At 46.6% G+C, this 17,133-nt stretch overlaps 1 protein-coding gene across 3 annotated transcripts in view; it reads left to right on the top strand.

Moving 5' to 3' along the window:
• The first annotated feature begins 16,135 nt into the window (after positions 1-16,135).
• The window catches only part of RNF125 (ring finger protein 125), a 32,960-nt gene continuing 31,962 nt past the window's right edge, over positions 16,136-17,133 (top strand). For all 3 annotated transcript variants that reach the window (XM_090039889.1, XM_090039890.1, XM_090039888.1), the window contains exon 1: positions 16,136-16,423. In XM_090039889.1, coding sequence (XP_089896015.1) covers positions 16,269-16,423 — 155 coding nt within the window. In that variant the 5' untranslated portion in view covers positions 16,136-16,268. The remainder of the gene's footprint in view (positions 16,424-17,133) is intronic.

Raw genomic sequence — 17,133 nt, forward strand, 5'->3', positions numbered from 1 at the left:
CCGGAAGAGCGAGTGGGGGGCGGGGCAGAGCTCTCAGGGGATGAGCTGGAGGCGCTGGGCGGTGCGTCACAGTGGTGCGCATGCGCGAGAGCGGGGAGGGGTGGGCAGGCAAGTTGTGCTTCCCCTGGGGTGGGGGCGGAGCTTGTCGGTGGCTCCGTGGTCGTGGGTTCGAATTTCGCTCTAGCCTGATGTCCCAGCAGGCTGCGGATGTGCCAGTTATAAAGGGACGCTTGGATGAGCAGCGTGAACCCTGCTTGCTTGCAGCAGAACACGTGGCCCCTGGGGCTTTTCCCAAGAAAATTATAACCCGAAAATTAGGGATTTACTAAAGTCATAGCAGAAGTAGAGTGTGCAGCAGTTCCTTGAGTCTTCTTTGTTCCCCACCTACCCCTTGCCCCCCCCCCAAAACTCTGCTGATTACCCCACCACCCCTTCCTCATCTCCCTTCTAATCTTTTAATTGTAGGGGTGTCAAAGATGCAGCCATCTGGCCTGCAAAGCCACATCATCTACCCCCCGATGCTGGCTGTGGTGGGTTCAGTCCAGGACTCCTTCTGCATACTGGATCCGGTGTCCACTCTGGCCAGTCCAGAGTGGGTGCCACATGTGGCACAGGTCCTTGAGTGACCAGAGCAAGCATTAGGTCCAGCATGTGGGAGGACAGAGGCAGAGGAAGGGTCTCGATGGTCCAAGAAGCCCATTCAAATATCTATACAACTTGGCAAAACCTAGGAAATACTGCATTTTTTTGATGTCCTTAGAAGATTCCAAATCTAGGAAGGCACACACCTTGCAAGGATCCACAGCCATTGCATCCAGGGAGATGACATACCCCAAAACTCAGTGGTGCTTTGACTCAACTATCACTTTTCCAGCTTTGTATAAAGTTGGTTTCACCATAAACATTCCAGGAATAGCTGGACATGAATTTTATTTCGAGTTTGACCCTTGGAAAAAAATGAGAATATTATCCAATTAATTACTCATTGATCCAGGACACTATGATAAATGTCATCAACTAAATGATGAAAGAAAGTCAGGGTGTTCATTAAACCCTTTTTCTGGATTTGTCTTCACATATTCTTTTAGAATTTCAAGTTCTGCCAAAAAAAGAGGGTAAAGACACCTGAAGGGAATCTTAGCATTGGGCAGCATTGAGATGCAGATCAATATGATGGTCATAGTTTCATAGTTTTAAAGTTTCTAGGGTCGGAAGGGACCTGAGTAGATCATCTAGTCCGACTCCCTGCCATGGCAGGAAAAAATACTGGGGTCAAACGACCTCAGCAAGATGTTCATCCAACCTCTTCCTAAAAACCCCCAGGGTAGGAGCCAGCACCACTTCTCTTGGAAGTTGGTTCCAGATCCTAGCCGCCCTGACCGTGAAGTAGCGCCTCCTGATATCTAGCCTAAACCTGCCCTCTGCCAGCTTGTGACCGTTATTCCTGGTCACTCCTGGCAGTGCACGGGGGAATAGTGACTCACCCAATGCCTGCTGATCCCCCCTGACTAGTTTATAACATGCCACTAGATCCCCCCTCAGCCTTCTCTTTTGGAGGCTGAACAGGTTCAGGTCCCGTAGCCTCTCCTCATAGGGCCTGCCCTGCTGTCCCCTGATCATGCAAGTGGCCCTCCTCTGGACCCTCTCCATGCTGTCCACATCCCTCTTGAAGTGCGGCGCCCAGGACTGGTCGCAGTACTCCTACTGTGGCCTGACCAGTGCCGCATAGAGGGGGAGGATCACCTCTTTGGACCTGCTCGAGATGCATCTGTGGATGCATGACAAGGTACGGCTGGCCTTCCTAACTGCCTCCCCACACGGCTGGCCCATGTTCATCTTGGAGTCAATGATGACCCCCAGATCCCTTTCCGCCTCCGTGCTGACAAGAGGGGAGTTCCCCAACCTGTAGGTATGGTGCCAGTTGTTCCTCCCGAAGTGCATCACCTTGCACTTGTCTGTGTTGAATCCCATCCTATTCACATCCGCCCACCCTTGTAACCTGTCTAGGTCTGATTGTAGCCAGATGCTTCCTTCTAGTGTGCCCACGTCCCCCCACATCTTAGTGGCATCAGCAAATTTGAACAGGGTGCTTTTTACCTCCTCATCCAAATCACTGATGAAGATGTTGAACAGCGCGGGCCCAAGGACCGAGCCCTGCAGAACCCCACTGCCCACGTCCTTCCAGGTTGAGAAGGACCCATCTACTACCACCCTCAGGGTGTGGCCCTCCAGCCAGCTGGCGACCCAATTGACTGTGTGGGCGACACCACAGTCCCCCAGTTTCTTAATGAGAACGGGATGAGAGACAGTGTCGAATGCCTTCTGGAAGTCCAGGAAGACTATGTCCACTGCTACCCCTGCATCTAATGATCTTGTAATCTGATCGTAGAAGGCCACCAGGTTGGTCTGACAGGACCTGCCACTGATGAACCCATGTTGGTTGCCCCTAAGCATGCAGTCCCCTGCTGGCCCCTCCTTGATGTGTGCCAGCATAATTTTCTCAAACAGTTTGCCTAGGATCGAGGTAAGACTAACCGGCCTATAGTTTCCCGGGTCCTCCTTCCTCCCCCTTTTGAAGATGGGAACCATGTTGGCCCTCTTCCAGTCCTCTGGCACAACACCAGAGCACCACGAGTGCTCGTAAAGCCGTGCCAGGGGTCCTGCGATGCCCTCGGCCAATTCCTTTAGAACTCTAGGGTGGAGATCGTCCAGGCCGGCTGACTTGAATACGTCCAGCCCCCCAGAAGCTCCCTAACTAGTTTCTCGTTAACCTTTGGCCCAGGTGTGCCTCCCCTGGGGCCCGAGGGGGGCCCAGCAGGGAGGTGGCTGTTCTGGTCCCTACTTAGGAAGACAGAGACAACGAAATCGTTAAACATGTTAGCTTTGTCATCTGGCATGATGACCAAATTTCCCAATGCGTCCTGCAGGGACCCCACGTTACCCGGGACCTTCTTTTTGCCCCCTGTGTATTTAAAAAAGGACTTCTTATTGTCCTTAAACTGGGAAGCTAGTCCTAATTCCATCTCTGCCTTGGCCTTCCTAACTGCCCCCCTACATCCCCGAGCGACTGCAGAATAGTCATCCCTGGTGATGACCCCTTCTTTCCATTGGGTATACGCCTCCTTTTTAGCAAGGAGACATTCCCAGATGCTTTTGGTGAGCCATGGAGGCTTGTGTGCTCTCCTGCTCCCTTTGATCTTCATTGGAATTACCTTCCTTTGGGCTTGGAGGATCGCCTCCTTAAGGACATCTGGCTCCCCTCCCCTCTGGGACCTCAGTGCATCCCCAACTATCCTCCTTAGCTGGTCATATGAATGGTGGGGTCATGACTTAGCTACTTGCTTTTATCAAAAATATTCACCAAGTCCTGACTTTTGGCAAGAATAGAGGAGTCGGTCATGGACTGTTCAACTGGCTCTCATGGCAAGCCAGACAAAGATGTACTGCCTAACAAGTGAGACAGAAGTACAAGAACACCTGGGGAAGAGTCAATAGGGCAGACATACATCAGAAAACAGACATATCAGCAGTATGGTGACTGGAGTTGGAGCTTCCCATCTTTCCACTGGATGAGCATATCATGGAAAGAGAAGCAGAGGACTCCCAAGATAACTGGGAAGTTAGGGTACATGTCAGATCAAACCATAGGAATTCCCAGAGCCCTGGGGTGGTGATTTCCTGGTGGGTCATTCCCTATGTAACTGAGTCAGATGCCAGGGTATAGTAGTAAATGGTTTCTATGAGTTCAAGGTGAGGCCTTGCAGCACTTGGATATCTAGTGGCCTTTGGCCATCTTTAAGTTCATGATGTTCTTACCCCAGGGACAATCATTCAGAGAGTGCATAGGGGATGCTTTGATGCCATAAACACCTATTAAAGACACAGCTGGAAACAATGAGGTTCATACTAGGCACATCCTAAGCCCCTTCACTGAAGCCGGCACCAAGACTTTCCCCAGTGTGGCATCTGCAGAGCTTTCTGAGTCCATCTACAAGGCCTCCCCTGGTCTTGCCAAGATTACCAAGAGCAAGTCTCCTGACGAGAGAAAAAACAGGAAGATTTTTTTTCTCTATAACATTCCTAACACACAGTTAAACAACAGAATTCAACTCTACAGGGGAAATCAACATAGCTCATCCTGCATTTCCTTAGTCAGACCTTGTCAAAAAGGGAATGCTAGGCAGCCTCTTTCCAGGTAGTATCAAACTCAACGTGTTGGAAATCCATGGCACAACAGATGCCTCAGGGTTCATAATGGAATCTCAGTATTCCCTCACAATTGGATCACTGAAAATAAGACACACAAAATCCTCTGGCTGAATTAGTGGGAAAACCATTGATCACAAGAAATGAGGCAGCCCAGTCCAGTATATTCCCTAATAATAAGTTAACAAGTGGAACATTTAGGACTTTAGAAGAATCAGCAACTGGCAGTGGTTCAAACATCTCCAAGACCACCTGCAAGTCATCACTGAATTTATCAGGGGGAAAAACCTTGGTTTCCCAATTCAGCTGGGTAGACAGAAGCTAATCAGGGCCACCCTATGCCAGGAGGATAAGGGTCCATTTGTTCTGGTTAAGATGTAACAACCTATGTGTTCAGAGTGGATGTTCAAAAGTGGGCCTGGCAAGCACATGCTCATGTGCATGAGCCAAGACACATGCACAGTGTACACTGCAGTGTGGAGAAACCCACATACCTGCATCAAAATAAATAGAGTTGTGTATTAAAACTAGGTTAGGTTCCAGTTTGTATGCAGAAAAAACATCCATTTTCAAACAACATTGACTTTCATTAAGTTGTCAGTCAATAACATTTCGATTTAAAATGATAAAGGAAAAAACCAAAACCGTGGCAAAATCATCACTATCATCAAGAGCAAGATTCCTACAATGTGATAGTAGATATGGGTCTTAAAAGTGCATTTGCACTGTCACGCATCTGTGATTTCAAAATGGTTACTTACATAATGAACTAAGAGTCTGCATTTTAGCAGTTGTGATGAGGTAATCTTGCATAAGAAGCCTCTCACTTGTAAGAGGATATTAATTCCTTTTCTTTGCTATGTTATTCCAATATATAGCCTAGACTGTACTATGTATTGGTTAGAATATGTATTCCATTTTATGTATGCAGACTATAAAATATATGCTGCCTTTTTCAGTCTAGTTGGGGTGATTAAAGACATATATTATTTCATACATGATACTGACTCTCATGAAAATTACACACATAAGCAAAGATATATATATATATATGTAATTAATACAGCACCATTTTGCAAATGAATTATTACCTTCTTGGAGCTCTGGGTGGAGCTGTTGAGCTCTGGTTCCAATAAAATTAATGAAAAAACTCTAACTGATTTCATCCCTGAAGTTCATGAATACTATTTGCTATTTCAACAGTAGATGGTGCTATTGACTATCAGTGTCAGAGTTGACAGGGCTGTACCAGCAGTTCTAATTCCTGAATACACACACAACATGAAACTGATTTTTTAAAAGCTAAGACATCTTAAAATGGTTTTTTGCATAAAGAGTTAACAAATTCAAAGACAGTATATAAAACGTGGATAACACAAGCATGCAGGAGGAACGAGGCATGAAGAAGGGGTAAAAATAAAAGGATTTCTTAGAAGAGGAGCTGTGTCCACAAATATTAGCCAGCCACAAGTCACAATTACAGCTTGTCACCAGCTTACTCCTTAGCAGGAGGCAGTTTTCTGTATGTGTTGTGGCAGGGGTACATTAGTCCAATGTTACCTACCCTCTAGGAAGGAGAAAGCATGCACATATAAAATCTGGATGTTCAAAGCCAGAGCATTGCATTGTTAAACACTGCAAGACTAGCTGGCACATACTGGGTGCGTCTACACATTGCTGTACAGCCATGTTGCTATGGCACCATGCTTTAGTACTTCCTTTTGAATGTACTAAAGCACAGCGCAGTAACCACCTGTACTGCACCGTACACACTGCGCACAGTTAGATTTTGCTGCTATGGCAATGCAGCTGCCAATCACATGTATATCCACATGATTGTATGTGTGCTGCATGCTGTATGGCAATGTAGCACATCGATATATCTCTGTAGGGCAACATGCAGACATGCCCATTGAGTAGAGGAATGCTGAGAGGTAATCATTTATTTGAGCGGCAGGAAGTGAATTTTAATTTTCTTGGTTCTGATTTGCAAATGTAAAACCAGAAATTTAAATTTAAGAACTCTGACAGGGCACAGGTTTTCCTACCAGAGTTCATAGAAAAAACAAAAGATTCTGATGATCCCCGTGATACTCATGCTAATCATCTGAGATACTGAATCTGTAAATGTTTGCTATTGTTATTATGTTAAAAATATTGTATATAAAATGGTATAATGCTAAAATACTTGGTTATAGCAACTCTCACGTCTCAAAAGTAAATTTTATTTTCTCATTTAACAAGTATGTGTAACATTATTAGTTGTTTTCAAATGGACTACTTGCAGAAGTATTGCTAGTTCTGCTTTCCTGAATATCCAAATAATTTACTGTTTGAGAAATAAAAAGAAGTGTATCTACTGCTTAGAAACTGAGCCTTAAAATAGAGCCCATCCTACTCAGATAGGGGTCTCACTAAAAATTATTTTCCTAATGTGTAGTTGAGCAAAGTTTACATGATACAAAAATATTATAATAATAATTTAGAGGCCCCTAAAATTAAAAATGCCTTGAGAAGTTGGATTCTGTGTTCTTTTTTTCTAACCGGATATAGCTCAAGGGAATAAAATTAGTTTGGAATTTCCTGTATTTTATTCCACAGCTACAGGATTTTCTCCACCACATTCAAATAATTCAAAATAGACCACAGAAATGTTTACTAAACATTTTACAAAATTCACACTTCAACTTAAAAGAAAGGTTGCAGGTAAAATTTCTTGTAATTTCCTGTCAAATGTAATAAAAGGTCATTTTATTACATTTTACTACAAGTCATAGTATCAAATTAAATTGACACTTTGCCTGTCATGCTTTAAGGATCAGAAATTGCAGAACTGCTAGAAAACTACTATGTTTAAACTTCCTAAAGTACCTTCAATATATCTGTGCCAGCAAAAGAACTTAAAAAAAATTCATAATCAGTAATATTAAGCAGAATTTTAAACATTGCCCAAAAAATCACTAAACTTTGCCAATATACAAATAAATATTTCTCAATAGAATTTAATTACCAGTCCTTGAAATGCCCATCTGTGTCGGTATGATCTACACTTCTATAGAATAATAAAACTACATTTGAAGTCTCTAATGATGTGGAAGGATGTCGGCTCATGGACTGGAGCCACTCTAGGGATTATTTCTCAATCACTGTTGTTCAAGATGGATGTGCATATACACATTCCACTTCAGGCCCAGGAGGATAATGTGACAGCTGAATACAGCTAAAACAAAGATTCCCAGAGATGAGAATACCAATGTAGTCTCTTCCATTCTGGGGAAGTCAACATCATCATCATAGCATGATTTTCTTTAAGGTTCCTGATAACCCTGGCAATCAGTGGGATTGAGGGGAAAGCATAAAAAAAACCTCTGATGCCCAGGTAAGGTATTTTAGGCTCTTTGTGTTCCAACATAGATTTATACTATCCCTGCTCTGCGTGTTCACTAGCCACTATTACAGAAAGAGACCGTGGCACAGTGAGAGAAAAATGAAGGACTTTGGATAATATCAGATTACACAACAGTAGACTAAAGATGAAAAGAAAATCCAGGAGTTTAAACTAAGGAATGTGGGATTGCTGCTGGCCTGCAAAAAGGATATGGTGTTGTAATGAGGATCAGAGCCACAGTTAGCAAAGCAGGATAGAATAATGGCTTCAGATTAAGTGATGCCTAAGCAGAGTGAATGAGAATCTAGTTGAAGCGGGAAGTGAAAAAGAACAATAATTCTGACTGGAAGAGAACAAGTAATTCCAAATGTAGAGGGAATAAGAGATATAGCTATCATATAAAAAGGAACCGACAGAAATGACAGCAGTGTTGAGGAGAAATGTTTTAATCATATTTGCTTTTAAAGCAGTTCCTTCCACGTGTGTTCGTAACTAAAAGCATTAACATTCAGGGTTCTATTTTTCATGTATTTTTACTACTTTTTCAAGATATAAAACAAGGGTAGTTTACAATGATGTACGATTTGGATTTTAATCCTTCTTTTGGCATTCCAGATATAAAAACAAATGTTTGTAATCTCATGGGTTCCCCAGAAAGTGCCATATTATCTACTTGCTCATTAAGAAGAGTTCAGAAGGTCTTACATTATTGGAGTTATACCTGGTTCTAATTGTACAAGCTGTGTAAGTTAAAGATTACACCATTATTCTAGGAAATTTGTGAGGAATTGGCTACGTGGCAACATATATTGTAAGTGGGCAGCATTTGTCTACATAAGATGACCTTACTTGATTACTTAATTTCATTCTTTAGTTGTAAAATATTGCTCAGTCTAACAGAGGTTAAAGGCATTAAAAGTGTAGAGAGCTGAAGTGAAGCAATATCCTTATTATAGCTTGCTTCTTCATATAATAGGATTTTCCTAAATTGCTTCTTTGCTATAATAAATTCTACTAAAAGAAATTAAGTCAATTCATGTAAAATAGTCATCATATAAACAAGTTTACTGAAGATCACATTCACATTTCTGGGAGACAACCATTCAGCATGAGCTCTGGCCTCTTACAGATGCCAGCACCTTGTGCCCTCCTTTGGAAGACAAGGAATATTTGCCTGATGTAGCTTGTATTAACTGAAGTGGTTTAAGGAAATCCTTAAAGCTGCTAATAATACATCCATTTGTTATTGTGCAGCTGAGAACAATGAGAAGCAGTTCAGTGTACATATTGTGCTCTGTCAACCAGGAGTGATTAGTTCCTGGATCACTATTGTTTCATTCAGGAGGGTAACAAGGGGTGGGTGAGTGAGACATCAGCACTGGGTGCCAAGTTAGGAGTGGCACAAGAATTGTCCCCTCACCCCCATGGAGTCCATGCCTTGGCAGCAAAAATAACCCCACAGCATGGCTCCTGCAGCAGCAAAGGGTTGTTCAGACTCTGTAACATTGCTGTAAGAGCAACAGCAGGGGTGGGCAGACCATGTTGTGGCAATCGTGGCAGCTGCAGCCTGGGATTGTTTACGAGTCCTCAGTGTAGATAAACTCCTGCAGCCCCCCCACTCCCCACTCAGAAACCCCATCTCTCTAGTGCACAAAGATACCTCTCTGCCCACTAGGGTGATGCACTGCTGATGGGCAGGCAGGAGGCACCTCACCATGGCAGCACAGTTGGCATGGGCCTCCCAGAGGGAGGGCAGCAGGGTGGAGAGCCCTGTAGTGGACAGCCAGCATCTGCCTCCACCCCACACATAAATCTGTAGGGGTATGTGCCCCCCATGCCCCTCTCCCTGGGAGTGTGCACAGTGCTGGGGAGCTGCCCCCACACTGCTGGCCCCACAGACAAGCTGCCCATGGTTCCATCCTGCTTCGCAGACAGCCCCATGACCATGCATTTCAGACCCCAGGCCTATGCATGGCCTGGATGATACTGGGAATCTGGGACAAATGCTGTCCCACAGTCCTGCAGCCCAGGGCCAGGACTTCATGTTCCCATTTCAGAAGTGTCCTGCCCAGTTGCCCAACTGCTCACCCCCACGCACGGCTCTTGGAACCTTGCCTCTCCCGCCACTCAACAGCACCTCCCACCTGCTCTCCCATAGGTTTGGCCCAGGGTGCAAGCAGCACTGGTGCCCTCTAGCACACACAGCTGTTCCAGTTAAGCTACTTCCTAATTTAGAAGCTTTGTTGCCAGGGCCATGCGGATAGGCTGATCGACCCTCTTACTCAGCAACACTTATTAGCTTGTCCCAATAATTGCTCTGAGGTGGTCATGCTGTTTCTAGTTTAAAAAGCAGTATACAAGGAACAGTGGACTATACTTGAGGGTACTGCTGCTGGGATAGTAAATTTGCTGTATAGCCATAACCTAAGTGCTCTAAAAACCAGACTGTTTACTTATATGACCTTAACATTTGGTGTACCGGAGAGAAATACAAGGTACTATTAATGATCTCAAGTTAGTATGATTTGAGTAAGTAGTTCCCAAGGTAGACTCCTCTGCATAGAGCAATTTCTATAAATTCAAATCAACCAACATTTTTTTCATAGACCTGTGGATCACAACATATCTCTAAACATGCCCCAAGTGTTTAAAGGGGGTATGATAGAAGTTATATCTTTTATTAGACCAACTAGATTTTTGAAAAATAAAATCTTTAATTGCAAGATTTGGGGCACAAACACCCTTCTTCAGGCATAGGAGAAAAGATGGTAAAAGTTCTCCTGGGTAGAAAAGTTCTCCTGCGTATTGCCTCTAGACCAATATGGCTACAACCTGGATACTCAACTGTTTAAGTCACTCAACATTTATTCTAGCTACTACTACTTTAAGAAAGCAATACATAAAGTCTTATTTAAAAAAGCAATTAAGCTGTCTGGAACATGTGCCAAACAGTTTCACATGAGAATTACAAGAAAGACCAGCCAAGGTGGTGTCTAGGAGGATAGCTTTCTCATGACCTGGCTGGCTCATGGGAACTGCTGTGGCCATGGAACTTAAAGTCTACCCAGGCAATGTAAATTCATGGCCTAGCCTTGGCAGAAATCTGAGAAATGTCTGGGGGCAGGTTGCTACAATCTGCCTAGGCATGGCCAGACCTCAGCAGTGTTTTGGAGGAATGCAATCCAAGTACAGTAGATAATCCACAAAGCATTCCAACTATTTAATTTATTGTCCAGCAACTGCTTGCTGGGAGGGGAGGAGTGACGAACAGGACTTGGGGATGCAACAAGGAGAAGAGATAATTATGGAGATTGGCATAAGAGGGGTGAGTAGTATAAAAAATAGAGGCTGAGGAGCTCAAATCAGGAGAAATCGTGTGGGGACTGGGGGAGGGTTAGGAAACAAGGAAGGATAGAAGAACACTGTGTTGGGTGATAGAGGGATGAAGAAATTAGAAGTGGAAGAGCTTAACAGCCTTACTTCCTTACCTTCAGTACATATGCAAGGATATAAAAGCAAGGAAGCTGTTCTGACACACTGCAATTCCACCGTGTCAGAGTAGACTCGATTAATTGAGTCTGCTGGAGCATGGTGATTACTGCACTCCAGCAGCCTCCTGCATCTTGTGTATCAGAGTGCCCACACTTACAAATGGTGGCGGGGGCACTTGAACTACAGCTCATTGAAAGAGCTCGTTGAACGCAGCTCTCGGGGCTGCTCTAATTAAAGCGTTGCCCTCCTCTCCCCCACCCCCCAACCCTGGAGCATGTGTAAAGGTGTCTTGAGATACCTGCCTCTGTGAGTGGGATCAGAGTTCTTCTCCCTTCCCCCTTCATCTGAGCTGGGACCTGGGCAGTCCAGCAGTCCTCTCTATCTTACTTATGAGTCCCCACTTACATCAGTCAGGATCTGGTGCACCTTGAAGAGTCCTGAGCCCCTCTCCCTGCCTGCCTTGTTAGTGGGGATCAGGGTGCCCTGAAGGTAATGTACATTTACATTTCTGAAAAACAGGAAATAAAGGATTAAGGCATACTTATAAATGCATAGGGTGAGGGATTTGGGCAGAGTGCATGGATGGAGGTGAGGGTGGTCGCCCCGATTTGCCCCCGCCCCTCTGGACAGCTCTGAGAAGGACTTGCAGGAAGCAGGGCAGACTGGATGCCAGTGGCATGACTGGGAAGGCCTGGCTAGAACTCAAGTTGAATGTGCATTGTGGGCCCACAGATGTACAGAGCCTGGCTTTCCACGGAGCTTGGCCTACATAACCAAGGAAGAGTGCAACGCTGCTCGCTAATCTGCTGCTTGTCAGATGTGAGCACAACAGCAGAGGGTGCCAGACAACAAGGAGCAAACTTCTATACTGTGAGACAGAGATGAGACAGAAAGAGGATACTTGGCAAGAAAGGTTGAGGGAAAACCTACAGCTTGAAGAAAACAGTTGCTTTTGTAATGTCTCACTTTCCTCCACAGGATTCTAGATGTCACTCCTTTCACTTACCCATCATAAAACCCAGAAAGCGCTTCCATATCCTGCAATGGAATGGAATTACTTGCTCCACATATCAGCAATATATATTACTGTCTGAGGCTGTCCTCTGCTCCTACGGAATGTGAACAGGTCATAATCACTGTTTCAAAGAAAAACACCAACTTTCTATCTATTGATCAAGTTCTTCTTTATCTATTATAATGAGATCTGAAACAGGTATTCCATGGGGAGGAAGGGGCAATATCTTTTATATTAGAAAGTTATCACCTACACTTTTTTAAACCTCTATACATTTTACTACTAGCTGCATGAGACTTCCATTTTATGTCTCCAATGATAATGCAATTTTTTTGTTCCACACATTACAGATAGATGCTTAATTGCTTGTTAATACGTATTTTTAATAAAATGCGATTTAATGGATTTCATACATTATTCATGTTCAAATTGTCAGAGTGTGGTTAATCTTTGAGAATACTCTAATTTACCAGGAAGGCTTTAGTCAGTCATGGATTGCTTTTTCTTGCATTGTCATTGGAGATAACTGAACAGATAAACATTCTATTGGCTAATGATACTGTTATCGTGTTGCATCACTGAAGTTTGGGCTCATTGCCAAAGCACTGTAGTGTTGCTGGGCATGAACGTTGATGGCAACACTACTGCACAGTAGTAATGAGCTACTGCGCAGTAGCATCTAAAAATAACTGCGGATACAAGACTGTGCAGTAACACTGGTACTAAATGACTGCAAATTAACAATTGTGGAGTCGGCAGTTTGTGTAGATGCAGCCTCTGTGTAGCTTCAGACAGAAGGTGACTATTACAGTGCCTTGCCACCTGTGTATTTTGAGCAGACAGCCACTTTGGGAATAGCTGCATACATACAACATGTACCCCAGAGTATTTAACCTCAGTGTAGTTTTACCCATTATTTTTCCCTGCGCAATTCTACACTGAACTGAAGTGAGCTAGACCAGCTTAGGCTTGTGCATCGTAAGTTTACTACTTAACATAGCAGAAATGCATTGTATGTCCAAGCCTCCCTACCTTGTAAATCCACTCAGTTGTAATTTCCATGTGAGGCACACCTCTGCTCCATGAGAGGATTGACAGGAACAATAAAACTTTTTTTCTTATTCCTGCATTCGTCCATCCCCTAAAACTTCCTCTAACTTCATTACATATTTTGAGTACAATGAATGAAGGATTACATCCTGCATCCAGCAACAAAGGACATTGACATTCTCTGTGTCCTTCTCATAAATAATATTACTTTTATTTGCCACATGCATTTTTAAAGGCTTTTGTACTAGTGTTGGATAGAACAATATGCCAAATATACTTTTTCCTTTTTTGTTTCTTATTAAAAAGTAGGTTACATTTTTTTATGCAAAGATACTGAACTACAGGAAATACTTATCCAAATTCATGATAATATTGACAAACTCAGAATATGTTAAGCAAGTCTCCTTTTAATATGAAAAAAGAACAACAAATGGTATACTGTGTGTGGCCGCCGGGCCTCGAATAGTCGTTCTCGTGCGACCTTCACTCTGGTGGTAGATATAAGGCGCCTTACGGACTTGTGTCGCAGACCAAACAGATGTTCCCCCCTCGAGTCGCCTCCCCCGTTCTCACCTGCCACGACTTGTTGTTCCTCAGTAGGCAGGATTGGTCATCTAGTGTACTTGGTGTACACTAATGTACTTGGTCTAGTGTACGTGGTTCGCTCGGCGGTCATTCATGGGGCTCCACCACCCCTACACCCCAGCCTCACGCCTCCTTCAGTGCGTTGTCTTTCTGTTGGCCTTGTCCCGTCTGGTGGGATAATGCCTCACAGCTTGGTGTCTAAATGCCCGTGGCCTATGGCCAAGTTCGCCTGTGTGGGCCTGCCCCCTTGACCCTCCTTGCCTCCACCCCTTCTTTCGGGGAAACAAAAAAACCTTCCAAGGCTCCTCCTCAGCCCCATTCCTCAAGGGTACCCTGCACTTTCCACTCTTCCCCTTCGCATGGGGCAACTAAATAAAACGCATTAACAAAACACAGAATAATGAACCACTTCCTGACATGGCTGCGCCCTGCCCCCTTACTATCCTTCCCCTGGCTCCAGCTGGGGGAGGGGGGGCACTTTACTCCTGGCCCGTCGCCTCCGGGATTCACTCCCGTTCTCCCGTCAGCCCAGCTGGGACTGGTGGCAATACCCACCCGGATTGTAAACCCCTTGGGGTTCTCCTGGGGTCTTCTCCCTCTGGCATGGCTTCCTCCTCGCCCTGGTTGTCCCAATACTCCCACCTGGGGTCTGCTTCGGCGCTGGGTGCAGCTCTTGTTCCGTCCCTGGGGTCGGCGTGCCTGTTGCTCCCTCACCATCCTGTGCATGCTCCTGTCAGAGCGCTCTGCCCTGCACTGCCAGCAACTGCCCCCAGCTTATCAGGCTCCGTGGGTCCCATGGGGAGGATCCTTTCCTCTCCCTGTGGCAGCTGCAGCTCCCCTCTCATGCTGCTCTCCCTCCTGCCCTCTGTGGCATCGGCCACCATTTCTATTTCTGCCAGTCGGCGTTTGAGGCTGACATCACCCTCAATTCACCAGCCAGCCTTAATTGAATAAAGAGGCAACTGACAAGCCGCGCAGGCTCTTCCTTCCACCCCTGCTGTGCTGCGTCTCCTGCTGCTGGTGAATACCCCTCGTTACTTCTTTCCCTGGGACACTGGGCGGCAAGGAGCCCAGAGGACGAAGGGGGCTCTGCTGCCCCCTCACCAAGAGGGGGCAGCAGGGCACCAGGAGGGTCCAGGACGAGACAGGGCGGCGAAAGCCCAGGGAAGTCATGAAGAGGGCCAAATTACAGCAAGGTCCAAGTTAAAACCACGTCAGTAACATCTGCGAGGCTTGGGCTGTGGTGTAGGGGAGGAAAAAGGAGCCGCAGATAGTGCCCCCTGGCCACCGGGGTGAATAACATGGGCAGCCTCCTGCTAATTACATCACTTAATTAATCAATTAAGATCAAGGCATAACAAGCGAGTAAGCAGGCAGTTGGCCCATAACAGGAGGGCGGAGTCACCAATAGAGAGGCTCCAGTAGAGATACTGCTGTCATACTCCTACATTAGCAGCACCAAAATCCCTGGCATAGCTAATCTGTTGCCTGCTGCATCCATTTTAAGCACACCAGGCACATCTATACGAGATGCTTTACTGTGCATTACAATGTCACCGCTTATACATGCATGGGATATACTGTGCAGTAAATGACACTAATGCACCATTAGCTAATACCGGGAAATACAGGTACTAAATTAATGGTGCATTAGCTACTGTGCAGTAGTACGTGTCGATTCTGACCAGGCACAATTTGCTCCCGGTCAGCCCAGGCTGCCCTGCTGCTGCCTGGTGAAGCCCTGATGTGGGGGAAGCTGTGTCCACTGCAGGGGAAGCCATGTCCCTGCCAAGAGGGGCTCTGGATGGGTCCTGATCCCCATGTGCCTGGAAGAGCTGTGCTGGCAGCAGGGGCAGCTGTCTTTCCAGCCATGCAGGGATCCAGACAGGTCCCGATCCCCATGTGGCATGGACACAAGTCTTCCCACGGGGCAGAGATCAGGACCTGCCCCAGTGCCCCTGGGGGCAGAGGGAGCTGTCCCTGCTCAGGGGCTGCTCCCTCGCAGCTGTGAGGAGATCAGCTTGTGCCCTATGTATCTATACAGGACACACACACACACACACTTTGGTTATAACATATACATACATGCTATATATACATAAAGCACAAGTTTTCATGGGTTGAAACTTCCTTCACCAGATGCCTTCTATTCAACTGCAGGCTATCCCAGCTACCTCGCTGTCACGCCACCCGGTGCATCAGCGCTGTGACAGAGAGAGGCCTGCTCAGAAGCCCGTCTAACCTGAAGAAGAAAAGCAAAGGGGAAAAGCCTTGGGCATTTGAAGTGCGGCTCCCCGTTAGCGCGGGTGCTCTGCTGGGCACGGCTTTCCTATGCAGAGTGTCACCTGGTACAAGTGTCCCAACTGAATAGCTCGGCGGGGGGAGCGCGGAGAGCAGCAGGGCCCTGCAGGGCTGGGGGCAGGGAGCGGGGCGGCCGGCGCAGGGCTCGGGTTTCAGGCCGAGGACGCCGCAGGCCGGCCTAGGCCGGAGTGAGCTGGGCGGCGCGGAGGAGAGAGCGGGCGAGGCAGCGCCATGGGCTCCGCGCTGCGCAGCGAGGCGGCGGCCGTTGCCCCCCAGCCCCCGCGGGGCCCGGGCGGAGCTGCCGAGCCGCGGCCGCCGCCGTCCTTCGACTGCTCCATCTGCCTGGAGGTGCTGCACCAGCCCGTGCGGACCCAGTGCGGACACGTGTGAGTGCGGCGCGGGGCAGGGAGGGCGAAGCAGGCTGCCGCGCCGCGGTGCCTGAGTCGCAGGGCTTTCGGCCTGCTCCCCCGGCAACAGCGGCGTTTCTCCGCCCGTGACGGGCAGCTCTGCAGGGTCAGGGGATCGCACGGCTCCGCTGTGCCACGGAGGAAAAGCAGAGACCCGGGGCTCCTCCTGCCAGATAGCCCCAGGCAGGGACAGGCCCTTAAAAGAACCAGGAAACCTTTGAGGCTTAAAGGCAAAAGAGCTGGGGGAGCAGGCAGGGCAGGGGTCCCAAGGTGCCCCTTTTCCCTTGCCAGCCCCGTGTTTCCGTAGTGTTTTCAGATTTCGGGGGGCAAAGGGCTGGAGTGGAGTGAGGAGTGTCCTCCGCATGGACATGGACACGGACAGTCCCTCACCTCTGCTGAGGAAAGGCTGGAAAATTTGGCTCTGCTTGAGTGTGTCAAGCAGAACAATCAATATGAACTGGGGTGGAAAAAAGCCCCCAAAGCTGTATTGCAGAGGTTCCCAAACTTTTTCTTATTGCCTACCCCCTTCCAGATTTACCAGCTGCCCATGTAACCCTATCAGCATAGGTTTTGTATTTTAATCCCTTAAATGCCAATCATTCTTATCATGACAAATAAATCCGCTATTACGCAGTTTCTCCCATGTACCTTTCCCCAGAGATGTGTTGCGTGCCCCAGGGGTAGGTGCA

This window comes from Crocodylus siamensis, chromosome 3, assembly GCF_052110815.1.
Source record: "Crocodylus siamensis isolate JL-2025a chromosome 3, ASM5211081v1, whole genome shotgun sequence".
Classification (NCBI taxonomy): Eukaryota; Metazoa; Chordata; order Crocodylia; family Crocodylidae; genus Crocodylus; species Crocodylus siamensis.